Source organism: Bos indicus, chromosome 11 (assembly GCF_029378745.1).
Source record: "Bos indicus isolate NIAB-ARS_2022 breed Sahiwal x Tharparkar chromosome 11, NIAB-ARS_B.indTharparkar_mat_pri_1.0, whole genome shotgun sequence".
Lineage (NCBI taxonomy): Eukaryota > Metazoa > Chordata > Mammalia > Artiodactyla > Bovidae > Bos > Bos indicus.
In genome coordinates this window covers 101,009,622-101,037,528 of record NC_091770.1, presented here as the reverse complement: position 1 = coordinate 101,037,528, position 27,907 = coordinate 101,009,622, and the positions used below count along the sequence as shown (strand labels likewise).

The 27,907-nt window shown below is 53.4% G+C and overlaps 1 protein-coding gene across 2 annotated transcripts; it reads right to left on the bottom strand.

Annotated features, from left to right (window-relative positions):
• Positions 1–533: 533 nt before the first annotated feature.
• Positions 534–25,739, bottom strand: AIF1L (allograft inflammatory factor 1 like). Of its 2 annotated transcripts, XM_070799433.1 has the most exons (6): positions 25,581–25,739; positions 25,292–25,353; positions 11,233–11,299; positions 8,728–8,769; positions 6,733–6,895; positions 534–3,311 (listed from the first exon to the last, which is right to left on the bottom strand). In XM_070799433.1, exons 1-6 carry the CDS (start codon positions 25,609–25,611, stop codon positions 3,224–3,226), a joined length of 453 nt encoding a protein of 150 aa, XP_070655534.1. In that variant the 5' UTR covers positions 25,612–25,739; the 3' UTR covers positions 534–3,223. The 2 variants fall into 2 exon arrangements, with proteins under 2 accessions (XP_070655534.1, XP_070655535.1); XM_070799434.1 differs by lacking the exon at positions 25,292–25,353 and having other exon boundaries at positions 25,581–25,733.
• Between the last annotated feature and the right edge of the window lie 2,168 nt (positions 25,740–27,907).

Sequence of the window (27,907 nt, the reverse complement as noted above, 5' to 3'; positions counted from 1 at the left end):
AAGGAGAGATTTTTGTAGTGGAATACTGGGCTTCCCTGGTGGCTCAGACGAGAGTCTGCCCGCAATGCGGGAGACCCGGTTTGATTCCTGGGTCGGGAAGATCCCCTGGAGGAGGAAATGGCAACCCACTCCAGCACTCTTGCCTGGAAAATCCCATGGATGGAGGAACCTGATAGACTACAGTCCATGGGGTCGCAGAGTCGGACACAACTGAGCGACTTGACTTTCTTTATTATAGACGCTCTAGGGCAGATTCTTAATTTGGATCACATGGCTCAGCTCCAGGGGGCGTATTCTGCTGCTTACTATTTGGTTTTCAGCAAACTGCTTATCTCCTCTAAGCCTGCTTCTCATTTTTCAAGCAAGGCTGATACACTAGAACCTTACTCATGGGGTTGCTGTATGCAGTAAAGGAAGTTCAATGTCTAACAGCCTGGTACACAGATATATTCATTCCCTTTGTCACTATATGAACTAGCTCTTCTGAATTTCCTGAGTGTCAGAACCATCCCCAGAATACACCAGTCAAGACATTGATAAGTGTGTTTTATTTCCAGTCTGTAGAGATGATATCCAGTATCACACACACTCACATGCACACACACACATACTGCATCCCCCTGAACTTGCCTGACACACCCCTTCCTTTTGAATGGCAGGGACAATGCCATACTTGGCAGTCCCCAAGTTGCTGGTTACATTAGTTAGATTTGGTCTTTCAGAAAAAAGGCAGCTGAACATCTAAGAAGCTGAGCCCTTAGCCAAAGAAGTAAGAGTCCTATAGCTAATAACCACAGTCTGAAATACATGCAGACCTCCCTTTCCAGGAACCACTCTTGAGACCCTTTCCCTTCAGGAGCTGAATTCCAAGAAATGATGAAGGAACTGGTGGGGTTTCCCAGGACACTCCCCATCCAATGAGAGAACACTTTCCTGCTCTTTCAAAAAGCTGAGAACACACCCACTTGCTCTCCTCCCTTAAAGAGGCTTCCTGCAATCTTGTAAAGTGTGTAACCACTGCACTAAGCCTAGATGGTTCTGCCCTCCTGTCTGAGTGAGGTACAGATACACTATGATGGATGGTCAAGGAAGGCATTTCTTTGCTCAAACGTCTCAGCCTGTCCCAGAAAGGAGAGGCAGTGGGAAGGGGAGGAGACAGACACTTTCTCAGCTAAGGATCTCGGGGGGAGCAGGGGAGCAGGGGAGGAGATGTGGGGGTGAGATTTTACATTTACAGGGAGGAATGTTTTGCTGGGGTTTAAACTTCAACTAGGCTTATGCATTTGAAGTACTTCCTTAGACTGAAGATCAGCCAGTCATGGCTGAATAATCTTGTTCCTGAACTGGTCAAGACCAGTGGATTAATCCAACCTGGCCATTTCCCCACCCCCTACCTGCTCCACTTCCTCAAAAACTGTCGTCAAGTCAGCTCCTTGGGTCCTTGATTACGGGTCAGAGGAGCCATGGGGAGCTCATACTGGCTCCAGCCTCCAACAGCCCCCAGACCTTCCCACTTGAGGTTTTTCAAAGTCTTCTGCAGGACTCTTGCCCAGTCTTGGGCCCAGTTAGGCCCCCAGGATTGCAATGCAGTCACCTCATAGCTTCCTCTTTCCCAACATTCATCACCAGGGTCTGAATTCCCCACTAGACTCTAAATTCCATGAGTCTGTCCTTTTCAGTATTGGCTGGTAACAGGTGCTTATAAACATGTGCAATGGATGAGTGCCTCTAAGTCCTGAGTGGGCAGGAGAAGGGACTACAGAATACAGGTGGGGTCAAGGCTGGGGGTCCCGCGGATCCTGACTCAGAGGCACTAGGAAGGGTGAATCCTGGCCCAGGGCCCTCCCCGAGGGTTGACCTAGGAGACTGCCCCTCCCTGTCCCTTCCCTTGTTTTCATCACTGACTGAGGCCAGCCCAGAGCAGAGATGAGGCAGGGGCAGGGGGTATCTGAAGGCCCAGGCCCCAGTCCAGATCCCCCATCTCCAGATAAACCCCTGACCTTGGACAAGGCACTTAATCCCTGTGGGTCACCACAGTTTTGTCAGCTGTGAACTGAGAGGCCTGCCCCAGCTAACCCACAGGGTGGCTCAGGGCTCTAAAACTCCAGTCCGCAATAAAAAACACAGGTGACCCTGATCCAATTCCCAGGCTCAAGGTTTTGAGTGATTTGGAAACAGAGTGATGAATCAGAGAGAAAGTGGGCACAGACATGTCAGGACAAAGTGGGGTGGGGGTGGGGGCTTAAAGCTTGTAACAGGTTGTCAATAAATATCTGTTGAGTGGCTGAGTGAATGAATGAAGACGAATGAATGGTGTAAGGAAGGTGTGAAGGCAAATGGGGAAGCAGAGTCAGGTCTCAAGCAAATCAGGCACCCTATTTCTCAGCTCCTGGCTTCACAGTGGTGTGCTGCCTCTCTCTGCCATGAGCACTAAAGCCTCGCCCTCCTACCCTATCGCCCTCGACATCCTCCCTGAAAGGTGGGACTAGACTGAGCTGAACCCCGCCCCAAGGCCCCAGGATCCCCTCTACCTCTGGAGCCCCAGCAAGGGTCAGGGGGGTGCTGCAGCCTCTTTCTGAGCTGCCTGTAAAGGTGTGGCCGGGGGCAAGATTAGAGGATTCCTCTGGAACCTTCTGGAAGGGCTCACATTGCCAAGCCCCTCTCCTCATCTCCTTTTGTCACCTCACGGAGAATAAGACAAGGCGTGGGCTGGGGGAGACCAGCCGGGGAGGTGTGACACTTCGTGGCCACATCCTAGCACACCCAAGATCCCTGTCTGAGGAAACCCTAACGAGACCTTACAGCCTTATCCCAACTCTAGGGTCTTCTGAAAGTGGGCTGAGGTCTTCACCAGGGCCAGGTCAGGATGCTAGGACTCAGCTCAGAGACCTGGAAGGCAAAGAGTGCCAGTTTCAAGTGCGGGAATCACAGGCTCTGGTCTCCCTGTCCTGGCCCTGTTCCGTCTGGTTTTTGGTTTAATGTGAGCCCTTCTGCACAGGGAGGGGAGACGCAAGGAAAAAGAGAGGGAGGCGATCTGGACTCCCCAACCCAGGGCCCCTTTAAGGCAGATCATTTGTGCTATACAAAGAGATCACTGATTCTGCTGATAAAACAAACACACGACGACCAAACAAAATGAATAAGAGGTCACAGTGAGTCACGAAGGGTGAGATCAGGAGGGAGGAAGAGAGTGGGGAGGGCGAGGAGGTCCAGGCAGGGCTCCTCAGGGCAGGCTGGCGATGTCTCTCTCTGGAGGGGGCCCGACTGGCTTGGAGCTGCCCTCGTTGGCTTTTCCTTCAAACATCATGACTCTGGTTTGGAAGTGGTGAGAAAAGAAAAAGAAAACAACACAAAACAGGATTAGAACTCTTTTCCTCGTCCAGGGAAAGATCATCCCGGCCCTCACATCTGCAGGGTCCACCACAGAATGCCTTTGCATCCTCTCTCCAGGGGGATTTTCCCAGAAGCCTCTGCAGGCAGATGGTCCAATTTTACAGAGAACACTGAGGTGCCAAGGGGCCATGTGACTCAGAGCCACACAGACAGAATGAGATTCCAGACCTCAGACTTCTGGGTCATGTGCCTCCCCCGACCACGCTGCCTGGAGGAGACAGGGCTAGTCTGTGCTGTGGTTCTGCTCGAAACCCAGATCTTCAAAAATCTCCCACTGCTCTGACAGTAAAGTCTAGGGAGCAGAGGGTGGGGGTTCAATGTATAGCCTCAGGAAGGAATCCCAGCCCTACTCCTTCCCAACTGGTGCCGCAAGCAAGACACTCAACACATGCTCAGTGTTTCCAACTAAATGTGATGATGCCAAAAGTGCTTACATCATGGAGCTGTTCCAAGCAACAGTGTTCTCCTCCCTCTGGTCTCCCTCCCTCCCTGGGTAGGCTCCTTCGGCCCCCTGGCTTTGAATCCCATCCAAAGTTCGATCGTCCACAAAGGGCCTCTGTCTGAGCACCAGACCTGCACAGCCAGCTCCCTCCTCAACCTCTCCCCTTGTGTGTCTAGGGGCACTTCCAAGTCAATACATCAAAACTAAGCTCAATTCCCACCTGCCCCCTGCTCTTCTCTCAAAGCAAACTGCACCATCACTCAGAACCCAGACCTTACAGCCATCAGATTCCTTGTTTTCCTTTAAACCTGGAAGCACCCCTGCCAGCTCTAACTCCAAGATCACTCCCGACTCCAACAGCCCCTGCCCACCTGCACTTCAGCCCCTCCAGGCTGAGCACCTCATTTCTTACTTGCACAAGTGCATGAGCCTCCTAATGACCTGCCTGCGGCCACTCTTCCTCCACTGCAGTCGGAGAGACCGTTTAAAAGTCAGCTCCTTGGGACTTCCCTAGTGGCGCAGTGGATGAGAATCCACCTGCCAACGCAGGGGAACACGAGTTCATTCCCGGGTCTGGGAAGATTCCACGTGCCACAGGGCTACTATGCCTGGGCTCCACAACTACTGAGCCCGTGCTCTGGAGCCCATGCAACTCCTGAGCCTGTGTGCCTCGAGCCTCTGCTCTGCACCAAGAGAAGCCACTGCAATGAGAAGCCCGCACGCTGCAACGAAGAGTAGCCCCCGCTCACTGCAGCTAGAGAAAGCCTGCATGCAGCAATGAAGACCCAGCACAGCCAAAAATAAATAAACAAATAATGCTAAATCAACCGTGGACTACAAGGCCCCACATCATCTGGCCCCTGCCCATCTCTGCAGACTCATCCTTCACTCGGTGTCCTCGAGGCACACGGGCCTCTGTGCTGTTCCTTGAGCATCAAAGCACGGCTATGCCACAGGGCCTTTGCACGTGCAGCTTCCACCACCTCATCTCTTCACATCCCCCTCATGCAGGGCTCTGGTCAAACGTCACCTCACTGAGATCCTCCCCGTCCACTACCCCGCCTCTTTCTATTCTTCTTGCCCACTTTATTTTTCTGTGTGCTGCCCTATTGCAACCTGGTGTTTGGGGTTTTTGCTTTGTGTTTGTCTGTCTCCTGTCATTAGAATGTAAGCAATTCATGGGTCCCCAGCACCAAGCATAATTCCTGGCACAGAGGTGGTGTTCAATAAATATTTACTGAATTCATAAATGACAAATCTAAGGAGTCAACATACAGACTGGGGCCCAATACAGAGTAAATATCCACTGACTCTTAGGTGTCATTTTAATGGCATCATCACTCCTATTGCTACCACCTAGCCTCTCAGGTGCGGTGTGATCTCACCTGTATGGTCTTCCTAGCACACCTCCTGATCATCCCACCCCACACTAAATGCTCTGACCAGCCTGAACCCATGGGCTCATGAGCAGATCACTCAGCTTCACTCTTTGTAAAATGAGACAGGTATATTTTACATTGGTACATTTGAAGTTAATCTTACACAAACACACCACTGTATATAAAACAGATAAACAACAAGGATTTACTGTATAGCATAGAGAACTATATTCAGTATCTCATAATAACCCCTAATGGAAAAGAATCTGAAAAGAAATATATGCATACTGGGCTTCCAAGATGGCACTAGTGGTTAAGAAACCACCTGCCAATGCAGGAGACCCAAGAGATGTGGGTTCAATCCTTGAGTCGGGAAGATCCCCTGGAGGAGGGCACAGCAACCCACCCCAGTGTTCTTGCCTGGAGAATCCCATGGTCAGAGGAGCCTGGTGGGCTACAGTCCACAGGGTTCCAAAGCGACACGACTGAAGTGACTTAGCATGCATGCATGCATGCACACACATGTATAACTGAATCACTTTGCTCTAAACCTGAAACTTACACAATATCATAAATCAACTGTTTCCATTTTTTTTTAAATTAATCTTATAAAATCCAAGCAAGTGTCCTTTACAGTCTGAACAAATACTCTGGGACTCTCCAAGGAATTTCTCTGCTGCTCTCCAGTGGGGAAGTACATGCAAACTGGGATTTTGGTTACCACACACTAGGTGCTTGCCATCAGCCAGGTGCTGGACTTGACTCCTCCTCATACGCATTATCTCATTAACCCTCAGGACAACACTTCATGCGAGATACACATGATCATCTCTGTCTTACAGGTGAAGGAACTGAGGCTCAGGGGCCGAAAGTAATATTCCCAAAGTCACTTCAGTAGCAAGAAGTAGCATCAAGAGGAACTTCTCTGGTGGTCCAATGGTTAAGAATCTATCTTCCAGGGTAGGGGATATAGGTTCAATCCCTGGTCGGGGAACTAAGAGCCACATGCCGTGGTGTGATGAAGCCTGCATGCCACAACTGAGAAGCAACAAAAGACTCTTGTGCCGCAACAAAGACCCACTGTAGCCAAAAAAAAATTTTTTTTAAAGAAGCAGAATTGAAAAAAAAAAAAAAGAAACAGCATCAAGATTGAACACTACCTACATTTTGAGCTGGTTTTTGGCTCTAGATTATGCGCACAACAGTCTGTGGGGTAGTAGAGTCATTTTACAAAGGAGGAAGCTGAGGGTCAGAAGGTCTCAGCTGTGCAGTTATCGTCATCGTCATCACCATCACCGCCGCCACTTAGTGAGCACTGATTTTACTAGGTTCTGCTATGGGCTCATTTTGCCAGCAAGGTACTTATTAACGGGACCATTTGATAGATGAGAGACATCAGGTTCAGCGAAGTTAAGAACCTTGCCCAGTAAGTCAGAGGCTTCCAAGCCTGAGCCAGGAACCTCTCCACACACGGTGACTCTGCCTCCAGAGACTCCAGGAGAGGCAGGAAGTACTCACAGCTTAAGGACCGCCGACCGCTTCCCCAGCATCATGTTCACGAAGTCTCGGTAGGAGATGGTGTCGCTGACCCCACCTGTCACCTCCGAGATCATCTTCTTCATCTCCAGGTGGGTCTTGGGGACCCCAAGCTTCTCCATCATCCTCTTCAAAGACATCAGATCTGCCAGAGGAGAAGCAGATCTGTTAAGTGGGGAAAGGCTGCTGGGCCGAGTTGGGAAGCTCCTAGGCAGCACCCCATGCCCAGAAGAAGCCCGGGAGGATGGCCCCTCCCTGGAGACTGCAGGCAATGACTTTTCTCCTCTCGGAAGAATAAGCCCATCACACCCTCCCTGCCCACTTCAGAGGCAGTATGGACTAGGGGTTAGGGACGTGGGCTTCTAAAGTCAGGCAGACATGGGTTGGAATACAGCTCTGCTATTCTTGGCCGTGGGATGTGGGGCAAACTCCTTAATCTCTCTGAACCTCCTGCCATCAGTGATCAAATAGTCGATGGGATTATGTGGAGTGAGGATGCACAGGACGCCCCTGACACACAGCTTCTCTTCATTCTGTTTTTTCTCTGCTGCCGCCTGCGGTTCGGGTGAACATGAGTCCCCTGCTCCAGCCACCCGGGAAATTGAGTCCAGCGAAGTGGGATCAGAGAGTCGGCCTGACCCACGCATCAGAAATTGCTTTCCCGGTGCTGGCTGCCAGCTTCTCCCCGACCTGCCTCTCCCACCCCACAGTCCCAGGCTCCACTTTGCTGGAAGGGAGACGGGGCCCAGAACAGCCCACAGAACAAGAAAGCCAACAAATGAACCAAATTCAAGAAAAACAAGGGAGGCACCCCGAGGAGCTGCTGCCTCTGACCTCCTGGCTCCCAAGATCTGAGGCAATTTCCTTTGGATTGTTCCACGAACAATGGGTCAGCAAACAGTGGAGTGGGGGTAGGGCAGGGGCCAATTTTAGGGCCGGGGGAGTGGTGGACCAGCTCCCCGGAGAGGCAGGGTGGGCCACACTGATGTCAGATCGAGGTGCCAGGATGTCCGGGACATTTCAATGAAAGCTGGACAACGCTCTACAGGAAGGAGTGAACTGTTCCCCACACGCTGTGGGCCAAACTAAATTGGCAAGACCTTTCCGGATGGCAATTTGGCAAGATGCTTCAAAAGCCTTTAACCCAGAATGCCTAATTCCTGAGATATACTCTAAAGAAATAATCAGCAGTGTGGACAGAGATTCATGCACAAAGACATCCTTCATGGGATTATCAGTAAGACTTAAAACCAGACGTCGTCTGAAAGGGCAATGCTAAGGTGTTGGGTGAATAAATTATAGTCCATTCCCACAATGGAATATTATGCAGCCATTAATTATATTTCAAAAAAATGAATCATATGTCAAAATACAAACAATATATTATTTTTTTTAAAAAGGTTCTAAAGCGGTATAAAACTGCTTGTGATTAGCACAAAGAATGGAAGGAAGCTATTTCTGGGAGGTGGGGTTGTGGCGATGTATTTTGTCGCTGTGCTTTGTGGTGATTTCCAAACCATTTTATAGTGATGATGTATTAATTTTAGTAACGCCCTATTTTTAAAGAGCTTCCCTGGTGGTTCAGATGGTAAAGAATCTGCCTGCAATGCAGGAGACCCGGCTTCAATCCCTGGGTGGGGAAGATCCCCTGCAGAAGGGAATGGCAACCCACTCCAGTATTCTTGTCTGGGAATCCCATGGACAAAGGAGCTTGGCAGGCTACAGTCCATGGGGTCGCAAAGAGTCGGACATGACTGAATGACGAACACTTTCACATTTCATTTTTAAAGAAAACAGGATACAAATATTCAAAAAAGGAGAAAAACGAGAGAAGACAGAGGAGGAGAAGAAATGCTGGAAGGAGGGTCCACTAGGAAACCACAGGCTGGTGAGGCAGGAGGACTCTCTGACCTGCCACCCCTGACCCATCAAACTGCCTCCCCTCCCCCGGCCCAGCACCCTTGGGGTCTCACTTACCAATCTCTCCCTCATTGTTCAGGTCAAACTCCATGTACTTCTCTGGAAATCACAGAGCAAAAACTGGCATTAGCAGGGCCCCAGTGACTCCCCTGGGGGGTAACTGGCTGGGTCTTCAGGGGGCCCATACCAGCCTCCTCATCCCACGAGGGGGGCTCGATGCAAGTCCTGTCATCTCAGCTGTTGTCTCTGGAGAAAGGGCTCACCCCACTGCACCTTTTGACAGCAGGCGAGGTAGAGAAAGGTGCCCAGGGTCCACTCTGACCCTCTGCCAAGATGGGCAGCTGCTTTCCCCCAGGCCCCTAGCAGTGCGGGCTGGCCGCATCCCAACCATCTGTGAAGAGACTGAAATAAATACCCGGCCCCAGGGAGGCGGATCTGCAGGATTTGGGAAGCAGATCTTGGGGGCCAGAATTGGTGGGTTTTCAGAGCATCTCAGGTGATTCAGATGGGCAGCTGGGTGAGAGAACCTCCAAGCTAAGAAGTCCCCACAGTTCTGATCTTTTGTGGGGGGCTCATGGGCCTCACTGAGAACCTGATGCTCTTTTGGGACAAATGCCCACGCACCTGCCCTTGACCACAGTGTGGCACGTATAGTGCCCAGGGGTCCCCGGACACTCCTCGCAAACCTCACTATAGACTTGGAGTTCAACCTCTGGGATCAAGGGGTCGGAGGAATGAGCCTGGTATCTCCTGACAAGGCAGTGTGTGCAGGGAAGTCCTGTGGCCTTGGGCAGATCGCCCCTGCCACAGGAGGGTGGAACCTTCGGGGTGTCTTCTGCACCGAGCAGCCAGCATGAGAGAGCCAAGATCTTCCCAGTGACCTGCAAGGCCCTGTGACCTTCACAAGCATCTGCCCTCCAGACTCCAGGCCTCCCTCTCCCCTTCAATCCCCCATCCCACCCCATCCCACCCTGCTCCCCCCAGCAGCATATTATGGCTCCTGGCCCATCTCCCACCTGCTCCTGCTTTAGCCTTGCCACCCCTCTGCCTGGAATGTCCCTCCAGGAATTCTCAGGGCCTTTCCTCTTGCTTTCAGGGGCCCCCGCCTTTCTAACTGGGCCCCGTCACCCCCACAAAGCACCTGCTATCATCTGACACACTTTCCACTCCCTTGCTCTCTCTTCACCATCCTTCCCCCACGAGGACATGGGCTCCTTTGGCCAGGGGGCCGCCCCGTGTGTGTTCCTTGTGCCCCCAGGTCCCAAATGGCCTGGTGCCTAGTAGGGCTCATTCGGAGATAAAATGAGTGAGTGATTTAAAACTTCCACATTCCCTTCACTTCCTAGGTATCTTCCTGTGGTCCCAGGATGGACCCCATCCTACATCCCAATGAGGACCAGGAGCGTGGATCCCCTGGGACCTCTATCCCTCCTCTCAGAGCCACCTCTGAAGAGTGACCCTGCTGGTATTCAGGGAGAAGGAAGGAGACCGGCCGCTCTGCGTTGGCACAGGGAGGGGAGGGGCAGAAGGACCTGCCAGGGCGGGGGTGTCTGTCTTCTACTTCTTTTCCTTCTTCCTTCCTTTTTTCTTTCTTTATGATGTAAAAAGCACCAATTGTGTAATGGTTAAGAGCAGAGGCTTTGGAGTAAGACCAGTATGGGTTCAAGACCCAACTCTGCCAGTAGTGAGCTGTGTGACCCCAGGCAAGTGACACCACCTCTCTGAGCCTGAGTTTCTTCATCTGCACCATCTCCTTGAGGCTTGGATTGGGCTGAGGCAGGGAGATCTGCAACCCTGAGCACAAGGTCAGTGGTCAGCACATGTTCAGCCGTTGGTGTCCTGCCTTAAGGACGGCTGAGCTGTAAGCAGTCCAAGGAGCACTGGCCAGCTCTCTGCCCTGGAGCAGCGAGGATGCCCACAAGGCCAAGTTCGAGTGGTTCCCCAGCACGCCCAGGGCTCCCACACCCGGAGTGCATCTCCCAGGCACCAAAGGTAGGTCTGTCCAGCTCCTTCTGTGCACGGCTCCTCTCCTTTCGAGCCGCTGGCTGGGAACCAAGCACCAGGGCCCAGAACAGAGGGACCTTTCTGCCGCCTCCGCCCCGCGCGGGCTCCTAGGCCCTGTTTTCTTTTCATCCTGTGCTGCTGGGGATTCAATGGGCAGAAACTCTGCCCCCTGCCCCACTGTGGCGACACAAACGTCCATTCTCCACAGGGGCTCCCGAGACGCTCCACCGCGGAGGAGGGGAGGCAAGCGCAGTGACAAAGAGCCGATTGTGTCCTGGGGCCCCGGGAGCGAGCAGGGCGGGCCTGGGCAGTGATGGGCAGGAGCCAACCTGAGCCATGCTGGGCAGCGGAGGGGAGAGAGGGCCAGGGCGGGTCTGGGGCCTGCGGGCGAGGGGTGTCCCCAGGGCTGGGCACCCTGTCTCATAGTCCGCCTGGAAGTGGGGTGTTCTGGATGAAACTGGGGTGCAGCCTGGCCTCGTGGATGAGGAACGCTATGTGTGAGGGCAAGGGGGGCCACCCAGCTCTCCTGGGGGCGGGGGGCAGCCAGCCCCAGCTCACCTTTAAAGGCTGTGAGCTTTTCCGGCAGGTTCTCTTCATCACTGTACTTTTGGTCGCAGAGGAACTCCTACGGAGGAAGAGGACAGCAAGGAGCAGGCGGTCAGCAGGCAAAGCTCACCAGCACACAGCCCCCTGCCCAGTGCTGCCCCTCCTGCCAGGTGGCTGGGCTTGGCCGGACTGGGCGGGAGGCTTTAAGGTTTATCCTGGCCTCCTGTCAACCCTCAGGGGCAGACCTGCATGGTCCAGCCCATGGGTAGGAAGTTTGTTTAGCAGCTGGGGGTGAGGCCCAGCGGTTCTGCTCTGGAAGACAAAGCACCTTCAGTCAGCCTCTGAAGTAGGGGCACAGGGGCCTGGGCTTCCCCTCTGGGCACCCCAGCTTCAAGTTCCACAAAGCCGTGAGCTGCAAAGGCAAGTCACATGGTTCCAGCATGAACTCTTTAAGTAGGCGATCCTAAGCCAGTTGACCCCTCTTTGAATCTCTTGCTTTATCTGCCAAATGGGTATAATTATCATTAACTTCTTCTTGTCTGCAAATCCAAGGAGAGTATATACAAGAATCTTGGCAGTTCAATAAACAATAGCTATTATATTATTAATATTATTACTCTCTCTCCAGAAGTCATTTACCCTCCCACCTGTGTCCTCATCTGTAAAACAGGGTCCGCCTTCCCCTCAGAAGCTTCGAGAAACTCAACTGAGCCCTTTCAGAACCAGATGGGGTTGAGGGGAGATGGAGTGGGATTAAATAACAGTCCCAGAATGAAGCACCTACCCACACCTTCACTCTGGATCTCCTGGTGGGCCCAGGAGGTAGCTATAATTACTATTCCCATTTTACAGATGTGGAAACTGAGGCTCACAGAGCCAGAGCTTCAGCTCGGTTCTGTCTGACTTAGAGCATGCATCTTTAATCCCAACACTTAAAAATGGGCAGTGAGCAGGCATTCATCCGACTTTAAAACAAAAACTAACAGTTAGCACCTGCTAGGCTGGGCACAGTGGCAGGTGTCTTACTTGAAACTGAAAGTGTTAGTTGTCCAGTCATGTCCAACTCTTTGTGACCCCGTGGACTGTAGCCCTCCAGGTTCCTCTGTCCATGAGATTCTCCAGACAAGAATACTGCAGTGCGTTGTCGTTGCCTTCTCCAGGGGACCTTCCTGACCCAGGGATCGAACTCAGGTCTCCTGTGTCTTACCTCCCTTGTTGCTCATCTTCAAGTGGCCCTAGAACCTGCATTCAGATGAGGAAGCAGAGGGTGTGCTCCCATCGTGGCACCAGAATTGCAGAATTTCCCCTCTACTTCCCTGGACCTTGCTTTTCTCACTGAGCCACATGGACATGGCTGTGACTCCATCCTTCCATTATTTCAACAGTTTTTGAGGGACCAGAGCAGGTGAGACCGAGGAGGGTAAGACAGGGTCCTTATCATAAAATTACAGGAAGTCCCTGTTTAACATGATGTTAGAGGACTTCCCTGGCAGTCCAGTGGTTAAGACTCCACGCGTCCAGTGCAGAGGGCTCGGGTTCCATCCCTGTTCGAACACGTGCCATGCAGTGTGGCCAAAAACATTAAAATAAAGTAAAATGTTAAACATTATCTAGGTCTAACTAATACACAGTTTGAAGTTCCCCTCTGCTCTTCCCTAATCCAATTTCTCTCCCTTCCCAGAGGTAATCATGATACTAAACTTGGGTTTCTACAATTCTCTTGAATGTTTTTCCTGTTATGACTAGGCCAACTACTATTGAAAAATATATCTTACAAATTAATTTGGAGGAGCTTACAAAATTCTAATTTAAAATTTTGGAACATCCCATATAAACATATACTTGTAGTTCAATAAGTGATCTTTAAATGAAAACAAAATTATCTGGGTCAATCATGCAACCTGTTTCTGATAATTCCTGCCATCATTTCCCGCTAAATGATGACCAAGTTCAAGTTCCTCCCTACTAACTCAGAATCCTTTGACAGAGTAGGAGGCAACCCCCTCACCGCCCTGCCAATGTGGCCTCCCTGGCTGGGTCAGGGGGCCTCTGACTGCTCCTTTGCTTTCGGCAGACACTATGAGATACACTATATACACTATACTTACACATCTCCTAGGACAGGGAACTCACTACCTCTCCAGCCAGTCTTTGTAAATGCAGCGTAGAGTGGGAGAATGACAAGCACCTTAGTTAGGATAAAGCTCTCTGGGTTTGGATCTCAGCCTCCTGCTTACTAGCTGCAAAATGGGCACACAGGTACCCACCTCCTCAGGCACCTACCCCTCAGTGGAGACAACCGTCTGCGGGTAGTTAGCACCAGGCTCGAACGTCCCTGCTCAGTAAACAACAGGTACAACTCTGTGTGGGGCAGCATCTGATCCCTTCGAGGGTTCAAGTCCCTCCCTACTAACTCAGAATCCTTTGACAGAGTAGGAGGCAACCCCCTCACTGCCCTGCCAATGTGGCCTCTCTGGCTGGGTCCGGGGGCCTCTGATTGCTCCTCTGCTTTCGGCACACACTATGCGATCCCATTCAGTTCTCACAGCCACCGTTACTCGAGTTTGCAGGTCAGAATAGGACCAAGGTGGTCAATATATTACACGTCCAAGGTTCCCAGGCAAGGTGAAAGCTCAAGGTTGGTTTGGAACACGCATCTATCGGACCCCAGGGCCCGTGGCTCCAGCAGCTAAGTAGGTGGAGGGCAGCCCCGGGGCCCATGGGGTCCAGCTGGCTCAGCCGTAGCCTCACTCGGAGCCTCATTACCATGCACCATGCACAGACTTGCATGCACTTGGCTCCGCTGAGCTGGAACCTTCCCCTGCAGCCTGGGAGACTGCCCTCCTGTCGGCTGGCTCTGTCTGTCCATCCTTCCTCTTGGCTTCCTCTCATAGCTCTAGCTGTTCTCCCCTGCCCCACCATTCTCTGACCAAAAGCAGGACAACTAAGTCTTGTCCGTGACCCTGTGCCAACCAGGCACCTCCCGGGGTCACAGATGCCATATCTGTCTGGCAGAGGTACCAACCAGTCAGGGGTTTCCAGCCTTTGGGGTAAAGCAGAAACATTAAAAAAAAAAAAAAAAAAAATAGGGGGAAGTGTGAAGATTTTATTTTGCCAAGTTGAGTCTTTAAACAATGACCATTGACGGTTGCCATGAGTTCAGAAAAGGATATTTCGTAAAAGTAGGAAGTTCACAATCTCTGAATTTTTAAGTGGAATCCATTTGGGCTACTCACCACATTGTGCCTGTGACCCCTTCACTTGATCATGTTAGGAACTAGAAAGCCTTCCTGGGGAAGCACAAGAGCACAGGCAAAGCCCAACATCTGAGATCCTCTGGGGAGAGACCTGGGGGCCCTCTGAACTCCCCGTTTTTTCTGGTTGACCAGAAATCCTGCACCAACCTGGAGCCTGTCTGTAATATATGTTGACCACCTCTGAAACAGGAGGGAAGGGGGCAGGGGATGACTTTAAAAGAATGACACAGCCTGAGGACACAACATAAACTGATTAGAACCAAATAGCTCCAAGACGGTGGCCGAGTGGACTTCCACTAGACCTGGGGCCTCAGCTTTAAAGGTCAAAAAGTGGGCAGTGGCCCAATTCCTGGAAATCCCCACCCCTTTCCCAAAAGAGCTGAAATACTCCTCCCACTCATAGCCTATGAAATTACCCAACTCTATAAAAACTGACAACTCCGTAGTACCCTGCGGCAGCTCCCTCTCTCTGAGATGGCCCTGCCTCTGTCTGTGGAGTGTTTCTAAGTAAATCCACTTCTTACCTATCACTTCGTCTCTCATTCTTTCTGTGATGAGACATGGAGAACCTGAGCTTCATTAAGTCCTGAGACCAAGTGTGTGATCTTAGTTAAAAGACTGTGGGTTCAAGACCCAGTCTGAGTTTCAAGGTTTCCCCTCTACGGATTCCAGACAGATGGCGTTCAAGGGGGTAGGCTTGGAGACAAATCAGACACAAATGCAAGAGCTCAGCCTGAACTGCAGGGTTCTTAATAGCCACACCCCTCTCTGGACCTGACCCTGGGCCCGGCTCTCAGCAGAGAGCCCTAGGTGTCCAAGACTATATTGTCTGTTCACTGATAAAGCCAATTTCCTCCTTAGCACTGATCACCATCTAACATGCTATTTCACTCTGCCCTCTACTCCCCAGCTCTCACCCCCAGAGTGGGTGCCTCAGCAATCCTGCCTCCTGTCTCTGCTTCCCCCATGCCAGGTGCGCTCCCACCGCGGGATGGCAGCTGTGTCCCCTGCCTGGAACGCACACAGCTGCGTGTCACCTCCTTCTGGTTCTTACTCAACTGTCACCCTCTCAATGCCACACAGCCTCCTGGACACCCCGCCCCCACTTCCGATCCACCTTAAGATAACACCTTGCATTCCACAGTGAGTTATCTCTTAACACAATTTACAGTGTAATTGCTTATTAAGGGTGTTGTCCACTAGCTGTCTGCCCCTGCTGGGTTCTACTCTGTAGGTGCTCAGTCAATACTAGCTTGGCCAAAAAGTGGTTTTCCTGTAATAAAACCTAAATGAACTTTTTGGCCAATATTTGCAGGAAGGGTCAATGAACTGAGACTCAGGGAGGATAAACAACTTTCTCATCAAGGTAACCTTTTCATACAGTTCATGAGGTTCTCTAGGCAAGAATGCTGCAGTGGTTTGCCATTCCCTTCTCCAGCTATGAGAAACCTAGACAGCATATTAATAAGCAGAGCCATCACTTTGCCAACAAAGGTCCATCTAGTCAAAGCTATGGTTTTTTTCAGTAGTCATGTATGGATGTGAGAATTGGACCATAAAGAAGACTGAGCACTGAAGAACTGATGCTTTTGAACTACGGTGCTGCAGAAGACCCTTGAGAGTCCCTTGGACTGCAAGGAGATCCAACCAGTCCATCCGAAGGGAGATCAGTCCTGGGTGTTCATTGAAAGGACTGATGCTGAAGCTGAAACTCCAATACTTTAGCCACCTGATGCGAAAAGCTGACTCATTGGAAAAGACCCTGATGCTGGGAAAGATTGAGGGCAGGAGGAGAAAGGGGCGACAGAGGATGAGATGGGTGTATGGCATCGACTCAATAGACATGAGTTTGCGCAAACCCTGGGAGATGGTGGAGGACAGGGAAGCCTCGAGTGCTGCAGTTTGTGGGGTCGCAAAGAGTCGGACATGACTTTACGACTGAACAACATCAAGGCAGCACAGCTGGCAAGGGGCTGGGCTGGGATGAAACTCCACAGCAGAGGCTAGGGTTCCCTCCCTGAGCAGAGGTGAGGAGTAGAAGGAAGGCAGTGGCAGTGGGTGCTGGAAGAATGCTATGAGAAGGCAGGTTCTTGGTAACAGATTCTAGGAGGATGTGTTTACTGTCTCTGCCCCACGGATGCCTAGCACCCGGCAATTCCCAGCATATAGTAGGTGCTCAGTAAATGTGAGCAGTGAGTGAGCAGGGAGGACTGCATTCAGCCCAAGAAGACTTTCTCCACCCTCCCTCCTGAAATGGAAAAGGCAGCTTTGCAAAAGCATGTTTATGCATATGACAGAGGCTGGAGAGGACTGAGACTGGAATGGCATTTTCCCTCAGTGGCAGCAGTGACAAATGCTTGAGCCACAGGGCAGCTATGGGTGGGAGAAGCAGCTGACCTGTTTACGGGTCAGCCCATGCTGACCTCAGGCTTGGGGCAGCTGTGTGGACCATGCCTTTGGCAGGGGGTGGGGAGGCGGAAAGGCGGGAGGCAGGAACAGGAGCTCTATTGGCTGGGCTGCCAGCTCCCACCTCACCTCAGAGCTTTGGATTCCTGGTCCCTGCTCATGCACAGCCTGCAGCTTCCCCCCTCCAGGCTCCTCCCCCTACATCCTTGCCCAGCCTCAGGGCACAGCCATGCCCACTGGGCGGGTGCCTTCTCCAGACCCCAGCAGCCCCTGCCTTAGCTCTGGGCCCCCAGGCAGAGGAGATGGAACTAGAAGGTCACCTTAGATGTTTGAAGAAAAACAAAGAAAGAAACTGGAGGAGGAAATGGCAACCCACTCCAGTATTCTTGTCTAGAGAATTTCCATGGACAGAGGAGCCTGGAGGGCTATAGTCCATGGGGTGGCAAGAGTCAGACACAATTGAGCGACTAAACCACCACCACCAAAAACAGAAACAAGCGGGCAAGCTGGAGTGAGAACACCTAGGTTTGAACACACTGAGTGCCGTGGGGAAACAACTTCATTTGTCTGGGCCTCAGTTTCCTCATCTCTGCATGCTCAGTCACTCAGTCAGGTCCAACTCTTTGCGACCCCAAGGACTGCAGCCCACTAGGCTCCTCTGTCCATAGGATTCTCCAGACAAGAATACTGGGGTGGGGTACCATTCTCTTCTCTGGAGGATCCTACCAACCCAGGGGTTGAACCCAAGTCTCCTGCTTGGCAGGCGAATTCTTTATCACTGTGCCACCTGGGAAGGAGAAAAATAGTTACCTCATAAGCTTGTCCTGAGTATTACGTAGGTAGGTAAATATACCTAAAGTGCTTAACTCAGTGCCTGGCACTTGGTAAACGTTAAATTAATGTTAGCGATTTATTATTATCCTGGCAAGCAGTTCATGGGGTTGCACGATATAGTTACTAAACAACAATTTATTGTATTATTATCATTTAACATTTCTATACATTCAATCCACTTATAACCCCCAGCTCATCATCCAGACTGTCATCAACTATTAAACAGATTAGGAAGGAAACCCCCTCCCCCAATTCAGGCCTGAAGGGTTGCAGTTGCCCTTTCCCTTCTCCGGGTGTCCTCATCTCCCAGATAAGACAACGGAAGTCCAGAGAGATTGCTCAGCTTACTCAAGATCACAGTGTTTTCACAATTCAAGGTCTATCTGCCTTCACCATCCCAGCTCCCTCCCTGCCCCTAACAAGGCCTGGCCACAGGTTTCTGGGCAAAGAAGGTCAATACTGGGATTTGGGCAGTATTTCCTCTTGGGCAGCTACAGAAAGAGGTTATTCCAGAGGCCAGGGAACCACTCTATAGCCCTCTAGGGGGTTGAGAAGGGGCGTGTGTGCAGATGTTTCATTCTAGTCCCACCCCCCGCCCCCACTCCAACCCACTGTCCCCACAGACCAGTTTTTCAGGCTGCAGAAACTGCTGTCAGAGCATCCAGGTATGAGGGGTTCAGGAGCCGGCTGGGCTGTGAGAGTAGACAGTCTAGAGCCCTTGGGGGCCTGGTCAGTTCCTAACAAAGAACCAGGAAATGCAAGCTGGAAGGAGCCTGGGGTGGAAAACAAGAAGCCACGAGCCAGGAGGTCACTGCCCACGGGCCAGACCCCCAGAGGTGGCAGAGCTGCTCCGACATCCACCCAGTCACAGAATCCAGAAGGGACTCCTCAGAGATCCAGCTGGTCCTCTTTGTCAACAGCTGGGGAAACTGAGGCCTCAGAGGGCAAGGTCTTGACCAAACCATCTTTCCTCCAGCAAGTGCAGGGCATGCTCGGCAGAGGGATGGGGTAGGGAGCTTGACTTGGATTGCCTGGGCTCAAATCCCAGTTCTAGCACTTACTACCTCTGTGGCCCAGGGCAACTTGTTTTACAACTCTGGGCCTCAGTTTTCTCACCTGGGAAATGGAACCATAATAACAGAACCTCCTCACTGGGTTGGTATAAAGATTAAATGAGTGAACTGTATAGAAAAATCCTCACTTCTAGTATACTTGCTGTGTGTATGCTTAGTCACTCAGTCATGTCTGATTCTCTGTGAACCTCATGGACTGTGGCCCCCCCAGGCTCCTCCATCCATGGGATTCTCCAGGTAAGAATACTGGAGTGGGTTGCCATTCCTTCTCCAGGGGTTCTTTCTGACCCAGGGATTGAACCTGGGTCTCCTGCATTGCAGGCGGATTCTTTACTGTCTGAGCCACCAGGGAAGCCCAGTATATTTACTAAGGGTTAGCAGGGGCTGCCGTCTCTGGGGTCGCACAGAGTTGGACACGACTGAAGCGACTTAGCAGCAGCAACAGCAGTTATCACTGTGTGTTTGGATCACCCAAACTCGAGCCACACCAAGAGACAACTGTGTATGGCGGAAGGGCAGAGAAGAGGCCCACCCACGACTCTATCTCACATTATGCCATCAAGTCCTTCTGGTGAGCCTTGACCCCTGGTCGCTCCTCCTCCAGGGCAAATTTGGCTTTGTCCTTGGAGACCAGGCTGAGCTGGTAGTAATGGGCCATCCACGGAGGACAGAGTGCGCCCATCTCAGACCCCAGGGATGGTGCCCGCAGCTGCATGGGCTCACTGCTGCCTCTCTTGGTCATCTACACTCTCTGGTGCACACCAGTCTCCCCTCACCCCCTGAGAGCTCATGCCCAGAAGGGGCTGTTTCTTGAACCAACAGGAATTGGCAGCCCCAGGATGCTGTGTCCTGGCCTCCCGATCCTCGCCATCTGCCTGTCCCACCCCCCAACCCCACATAACTCCCTTTCTGGGCTGGTACCTCTAGCACTTGCTCCCGGATGCTTGCTCCCGGCCCTCCAGGCGTGTCTTTATGTATTAGCTGCAGCAGAATTTTAGGGCGGGCAGATATCACCATCTTGGAGGCCATCCAAGGGGCCGGTGGCCGAAGCCCTGGGAGAAAACCCCAAGGACAGGTGGCACCATGCCTGGCCCTGTGGCCTCTGATGCAGCCCACAGGCTCTTAAAGGGCCAGGGCCAGGTCACGGATGCCCGGCCTGAGGCCTGGCGTGTAGCAGGTGCCTGTAATGTGCACCCGCGAGGACAACAGGCTCACATTCCCCCACGGTGGCTCTGGGGCCTCATCCGGACACGGTGTGCTTGCCAGTAGATGGGGCAGCTGGAGAAAAACACCCCACCAGCTGCCCGAATGAAGCAGACCCTGCAGAAATTCCATCTCCGGCTTCCTGTGACATGGCTACTCTAAGGTCGAGAGGGGCAGGACCTGCAGGGACACTGAATCCTCAGAGGCTCACGTGGTTGCTTATCACCATCATCTCCCTTATAATATATTAAGGAAGAGCAAGAGAGACGGGTGCCCAGCGATGCCAGCTGGGCATTCACCTGGGCAGGGGACAGGGTAGCACTGCCAGTCCACAGGACAAGAGACACACCTGTGCAGTGCCAGGTCAGGGCTCAGAGGTCTCCCGCTGCTGGGGGAGGGGCCAGGGAGAAGCACCCCCTGGGCAGAGCTACCCGGCCTGCTGTGCCCAGTTCCTGACGCAGGTGGCACATGGGCTCTGACTAACCATCAGGCACCAAAATGCTAGAGGGAATGCCGAGTGCCCTTCATTCGACCCTGGAGGGCTGAGAGGGTGGGATGGCAGCCAGAGATCCTTATCCACGTAAGCAAGAGACGCCTGTGTCATAGCGAGGCCCAGCCACCTGGTGGACAGGCCGAGCCATGGGCAGTGTCAGGAGACAGAATCCCGGCTCTGTCACTTCCTGGCTGGGTGGCTTTGGGCAGGTGACTTCACCTGGCTGAGCCTCTGTTTCCTCATCTCTAAAGTGGGTGGCCGAATAATCCTTGTCTCACGAGGATGTTTACAGACTCTTGCTGAGCATCCACCTCATCCGGCGTTGCACTGAGAGGAGTCAGTGAGATGGGGCGCGCTCAGAACCAGGCCTGGAGCAAAAGCACAACGCAAGCTATTTTGTAAATGAGCCTCCCGGCCTCTGGCTGGTGCAAGCCGCAGCTCTCACCACCCTCCAGGCTCCTGCTCCGTCCCACGGCTAAGGACACTCTGAGGGGCACCCGCCCAGTCCCATAGCTTCCCTTGGTTCCTGCAAGAAGCTGGAGAGAATCTGTCCTGTTGCCATATAAGGCCAGGTCTGGCTGACCCGGGGTCACCTGCCATGCCATCAGGGTGCGGGGAATGTCAGCTATGTAGGGGGGTAGGAGGTCCTGCCGGCTCCAGTGGTGCAGAGAATGCGCACGCGCAAGCACACACACACAGACACACATGCACACACACAGACACACACAGAGACATAGACACACACAGATACACACACATACACACAGACAGACACACACACAGACATACACAGACATGCATACAGAGACAGACACAGACATACACACACAGACACACATAAACAGACATACACACAGACACACACACATAGACATAGACACACACATAGACATGTATAAACACACACACACACACAGACATACACACACATAGACATACACAGACACACACAGAGACATAGACACACACAGACATAGACACACACAGACATAGACACACACAGACATAGACACACGCAGACATACACATAGACACACACAGACACACACATAGACATAGACACACACATAGACATATACAAACACACACATAGACATATACAAACACACACACACAGGCACACACAGACATACACACACACACACAGACATACACAGGCACAGCATGGAGGGGAGCCCACAAGGGAGCCCCAGCCAAGCTCAGAGATTGAGAGGAAAGGCTGGGGTCAAGTGTGGCTATTTGTGTGCGTGTGCATGCTCAGTTGCTTCAACTGTGTCTGACCCTGTGCGACCCTATGGACTGTTGCCCGCCAGGCTCCTCTGTCCGTGGGATTGTCCAGGCAAGAGTACTGGAGTGGATTGCCATTCCCTCCTCCAGGGGATCTTCCCAATCCAGGGACTGAACCCAAGTCTCCTGCATTCCAGACGGATTCTTTACCCTCTGAGCCACCTGGGAAGCCTCATGTGGCTGTTTAAGCCCAGGTAGTATATTCAGCCCCTCTGAGTCTCGCCTCACGCAATATGGAACAGACACTCACAGGGTGGGAGTGAGGATCCAACGAGATAATGTCCCAAGCACGCCTGGCATACTGCCCAGCACATGCCAAGTGCGCAGAAAATGACAGCAAAAACTAGAGTGAAACCCCCCAAAAGTGCGTTTTCATACAGCTCCACCAGGACCTCTGGGTCCACCCAAGTCTCCTTCTCTTTCGACTCCTGAATCCCTTATAATAACAATAGCCAAGACTGAGCTACCCTGCTGCCCTCTGGAAACTGGCCCATCCCAGGGAGGAGAAAGGCCACAGAGAAACTGTTGGCCCAGAGAAGCCCCCAGAGCTCATGGCCAGGCTGGGCTCTGCCCCAGGCAGCAGGCACAGCGATGCCCAAACACATACAGTGAGTCATGAAGCCCTGACCTTCATGCCTTCCAGCTTTCAAAGGGCCACCGGGCAGCTGCTCAGCCCAGCACCCCAAAAGCCCCACTTCAGTGGAGCAATGAAGCTGCACCCCAAAGGCAGGCAATCTGGGCTGCTAATATGGGTCCCTGACTCATTGGAAAAGACCCTGATGGGGGGAAAGACTGAGGGCAGGAGGTGAAGGGGGTGACAGAGGATGAGACTGCTGGATGGCATCATAGCTCAAGGGACATGAGTTTGAGCAAAACTCTGGGAGACAGTGAAGGACAGGGAAGCCTGGCGTGCTGCCGTCCACGGGGTCATAAAGAGTCAGACACAACTGATCGACTGAACAACAGTAAGAATCTATCCACCCTAGGGAACTTCCACCGTGGCCATGGCCATGTGTGAAACTGACTCAGACCTTCAAACACAGTGATTCCCTGAGAGTCTGCAAGGAGCTTCAGTCTGATCATCTCTAGTGACGATCGTTGTAGGGACCTGGAACAGAGCAGGCATCTCTGCTCCCAGTTCAGGAAGGGGAAGATAAGATTCTGCCAGACAAAGGGGTCTGGTTCAGGCTGAACAGCCAGCCTATCTTAGACCTTGCCCCCGGTTTCCACTCCTGCACCTTGTAGTCCCAAACAAACCACTGATTACAATCAAGACAGCAGGCAGCTCTCCTGTGTACTCTACATAGATTATCTCAGCTGAAAAATCACAACAAACATATTACCGTTATCTCAAGAGGCTTGCCCAAGGTCACAGAGCCAGTGAACACCCCCCTCCACCCATGACTCTCAACTATGGTGGGACAAACTTGCTGCTGTGGTGGGGAACAGCTCAAGCTTCTGGTTTCATCCTGGTGCCTCCTTCCTTGGGAGCCCAGAGCCTAGATCCCAGCAGCCCAGCCTGGGCTCACACAGTGGATCTCAGAATAGCATCCAGGCAGGGAAAGGACATTAGACCAGAAGTTCTGTCACTGGCTTCTGTGTAGCCTTGGCCGGCTGCTTGCCCTCTCTGGGCGTTGGGGTCCCAAGGTGGTTAGACATAGCCCTCTCTCATTCACCATCTCCAATCTCAGTGCTGTCCAGACTGGCCCCTGAGAGCCACAGTCCCTCCCCTTTCTGAGCCAAGTCAGCACACCTCCCAGAACAGCCCTGTAGCCTCACCCCCACCCCACGTAGTTGCCCCATCCCCCACGGGCAGGGTTGGCATGGAAAGTCCCGCACACTCTCGGCTCCGCTGGCCTGTCCGACTATAGTCACCTCTCTCCCATCTCCAGCTGTCTCTGGCTCGGGGTCCTCTGGCTGTGGGTGGATTCAACTGGCTTGGAACCTGGCCGGCTGAGTGGCCCAGGGGGCTGTATGAGGTCAGGGTTCCAGGCTCCCGTCCAGAGGGCAAAAGCAGCCAACACCAAGGCTGGGCCAGCTGCGGAGGGACCTGGGAGGGAGCCCAGCAGCCTGGACCCCTGAGAGTCCCAGCCAGACAGACGTCCAGGTCCGGATGTCCAGCTGCACTCAAGACGGCACCAAGAGGCCAGGTGTAGGATGATGATGAGGGGGCCAGAGTTTAACCTGGTGGGACCCTGGGGTCTCCAGAGCCCTCCGTGGGTTTCCTACAGCCAGTGAAATGAAACCAGGCAGGCTGCCTAGTTCTAGACAGTCCATGGAAACCAGACTGCAAGCCCCGGGTGAGAGTTAATGCTACATTTGTGCCGCAGCCCTTGGACCCGCCTCCACACGGCCTCCCCCCAGGACCCCCCGGACCCTCACCGCTGTCCACTTGGGACTCTGAGCCGCACTTGGATCTTGGATGCCCAGCAGCCCGAGGGAACCAGCAGGGGAAATGTCCAGCCTTGTTTCAGTGGCCATGACTCTGCCATCAGTTAGAAACCTGGGACATCCTCCTCAAGAAGTCACCTGAATATCACTCATGGAAGTCTTCTCTCCCACCGGGCCAGGCGCTGGACCAATCACAAGACATTCCTTCCCTTGCTGAGCCCTTCGAGGGACCCAGGCTCTGTGAGGAGAGGTCCTTGCTAGGGACCGCAGAACTGGTACACGATGGAGACCAGATCTGAGCCCAGGGCTTGTGGTGCTGCCTTTGAGTTCTGACCAATCCAAGCAGGCCCTGACAGTTTTCCCTTTCTTTTAGAGTTTAAATGTAGTCTTTAAGCAAAGGTCTAAAACGTCCCATTGTGTGTCTGGCAAGAGCCGGAAGGATTTCTTTATAGAAATCCACCAGGATCAGGATGAAAAGCATCAAGTATCTAAGGCAACCTTTCCTAAAAGCGCTGGAGTGAGAAGGAGTTGTGGGAGTGGGGGGACCAGCCAGGAGGCCAACATTTTCTGGGGGGCGAGATCACTGGCCTGTGAGTCTGGAGCCCGGGGTCCTAACAGCAGCCTGACCCAGACTTGCTGTGCCACCCTGGGCGGCTACCTCACCTCTCTGAGCCTCTCTTCCCTCCGCCGCTGTAAAACAGGGGACAACTCAGACATCGTGGGGTGGGGGGGCCCTTCCAGTGCCAAGTCCCTGCGTCAGATCCCAGGCCAGCCCGGGGCGGGGGAGGCGGTGGGGGGTGGGGGCCCAGGGCGGGTGAGCTGGGCTGCCATCAGAGCTCCAGAGAGGGCCCCACCTCCCTAGTCTGAGAGGAACAACTTGCAACCCGAGACCAGAGGGAGGTGGAGGGGCTGGAGGGGGACCTACCTGGAGGCGCGGAGACAGGGCTGGAGGGAGGAAATTGGGGAAAGCCCGGGAGAAGGAGGGGGGGAGGGTTGATTTTGCAGCTAGCACAGCAGACGGAGGTGGGACCCACCCCACGGGGCGCTCGGAGATTTGGGGGCGACTGGCAAGCTGCCCTGGGCGGCAGCGTGGAGCTGGAAAAGCGAAGGCAGCGGCGCTCGCTTACCCGGTTGATCTCGGCCAGCCTCCTCTCCTGCCGGGCTTTGAGCAAACCGAAGGCTTTCCCTCCTGGAGGAGACAAAGAGGCGGCCGGGGAAGCCGGGGGTCTCTCTCCGGGCCTCGCGCTCTCGGCCCGCGCTCACTCCCCGCGCGCCGCAGACCCCACCGAGCGCCCCGCGCGCACAGGTGGCGGGCGGGGGCCACCGGGCGCGGGCCGGGGGGGTGGCGGAGGCGCGGGCCGGCGGGCCAGGGGGCGGGGCAGGGGCGCGGGCCGGCGGGGGGACCGCGATGCCTACCTTGGAACCTGTTGCTGAACGCGACCGACATGGTGAGCACCCGGCTCCCGCCGGCTCGGGGCTTCGCGGCCGCCAACGAGGGACGAGGAGGAGGGGCGGGCGCCTGGTCCGAGCTCGCGCGGCGTGTGGCGGCGGGACCGAAGGGCGGAGGGATGGCGCGGGCGGCGGGACACTCCCCTCCCCTCTCCCGCCTCGCCCGGCCCGCCCCGCTTCCCCTCCCCTCTGCTCCCCGCCGCCGGCATCAAAGCGGCTATTATGCGGGACGCCGAGCCCGCCGGCCTGCCCCTCTGCTGGAGGACGCGGAAAATGCACCGCGCGGGGGCCGCCCGGGAGCGCCTCCCTCTCGCTTAGTGCCCGGGACCTCTTCCAGTCCGTTCCCGCTCCGGCCGCGGTTTCCCGTTAAACAGACGGGGACGACCTTAGTACTCACTTCGTGGAATGACTCCAAGGATCCATCTAATGCAGGTCCCAGTTGCCGGGACTTGAACTCTCCTTTCGCCTTTTGCGCAGCACGTACTTTCAGAAAGGCAGGCCCAACGTTCCCAGCCTTTCCTCTTAACTTTTGAAAGATGTACACGCTTGTAGCTTGCTGAGAAAATGCATAACGACAAAGTGTCTCTCGGGTATCACCGACACTTGAAATCAATTAGAACGAGTTGGTGTTTTGTTAATAAAACCTTTCTCTTGATCACTCACTGGGCACCAGGCACGCTTTGCCAGATCAACGCAGGATATATGTGTTACATCATTTTATCCTCAAAACTTTGTGAAATAGGACTCCACCGCTCCACGTTATAGAAAAGTCAGAAAGTTGGAGCCTGGAGTACAGGTCCACCAGGATGATAAACCAAGCCTCTAATTTCTGAAACAGCAGGTCTCAAGAACTGGAAGTGAAAAGTGGTTAGTCCCTCAGTCGTGTGCAACTCTTTGCGACCCCATGGACAGTAGCCCTCCAGGCTTCTCTGTCCAGGGAATTCTCCAGGCAAGAATACTGGAATGAATAGCCATTCCCATCTCCCGGGGATCTTCCTGACCCAGGATTGAACCTGAGTCTCCTGAATTGCAGGCAGATTCTTTACCGTGGAGACACCAGGAAGCCCCAGTGGCACTCCTAACAATTAATTATGCATGGGTCACAGGCACTGACAGGGACTAGGGTAGGCGAAGAGCATACCTGGTCACCACTTCCCACCCACACGTCCACTGAGTGAGCAGGTCCCTGGGGACTGGGTGCAGAAAGCCTCCATTTTCACCCCTAGGATTGAAGTCCTGGGACTAGCTGGTTCTCTTTTTTTCCTGCCGCTGCTTCTGGGGAGGGAAGTGGCTAGGCTGTCCCAAAGGAGAGGGCTACACAGGTGGAGACTGGTGGAGACGGGACAACCCAAGGTGGAGATTGATGCCAGGGCAGCAGGCCCCACCTCCCCAGCACAGGCCCATTCACCCCTACTTAGGGTTTGGATATAGGCCAGATGTGTGACCTTGGGCAAGGTACTTGACCTCTCTGATCCTCAGTCTCCTGGTCTGCAGAATGGAGGAAACAATGCTTCTCACCCAGCTGGGGCTGTTATAAATTTTATTACCATGAGGGTGGTTTAAGCAGGTAGGAGTTATAACCCTGGGTTAAAAGGAAATGATTCGTCTGGACGCCAGAGAAGAGGGCGGACTTAGAATGCTTGTTGTTTTAGTCGCTAAGTCATGTCCAGCTCTTTTTCGACACCATGTACTATAGCCCACCAGGCTCCTCTTTCCATGGGATTTCCCAGCCAAGAATACTGGAGTGGGTTGCCATTTCCTCCTCCAGGGCATTTTCCCGACCCAGGGATTGAACCCACATCTCGTGCATGGCAGGCGGGTTCTTTACCTCAGCCACTAGGGAAGCCCCATAGTATAGGCCCATCCCTGGGTGGGCCCGAACCAGCAACCTTTCGGGTAACATCCAAACTTAGAATGGGGCCCTGATCATGCACTTCCTGATCCAGGCTCAGACAGCTGGTTGCCCTGGGTGTTGAGCTGCTTGGTTCAGCAGGGCAAAGGCTGCCCTGTCTTCCACTGCTTAGCTGCTGGGCTGCATGCCTAGCCAGATGTTCAGCAACTGCCACATTCCACCCAGCCACAGCCCCACCTCTGGGGCCAGAGAACGGCTCTCCACACCAAGCATGCCTGGACTGCATGAGTCATGAGATGTCAGGCCCGAGGTATGTCACCACGGAACAGAGAAGAGGCCTGTCCTCCACCCGTCGGGGATGCTGGGATAGGGCTTTGCTGAGCCCCGCATGGCTTGGGCAGATAAAAGTGGAATGCCAAGAGCAGGCAACAGAGCAGCTGTG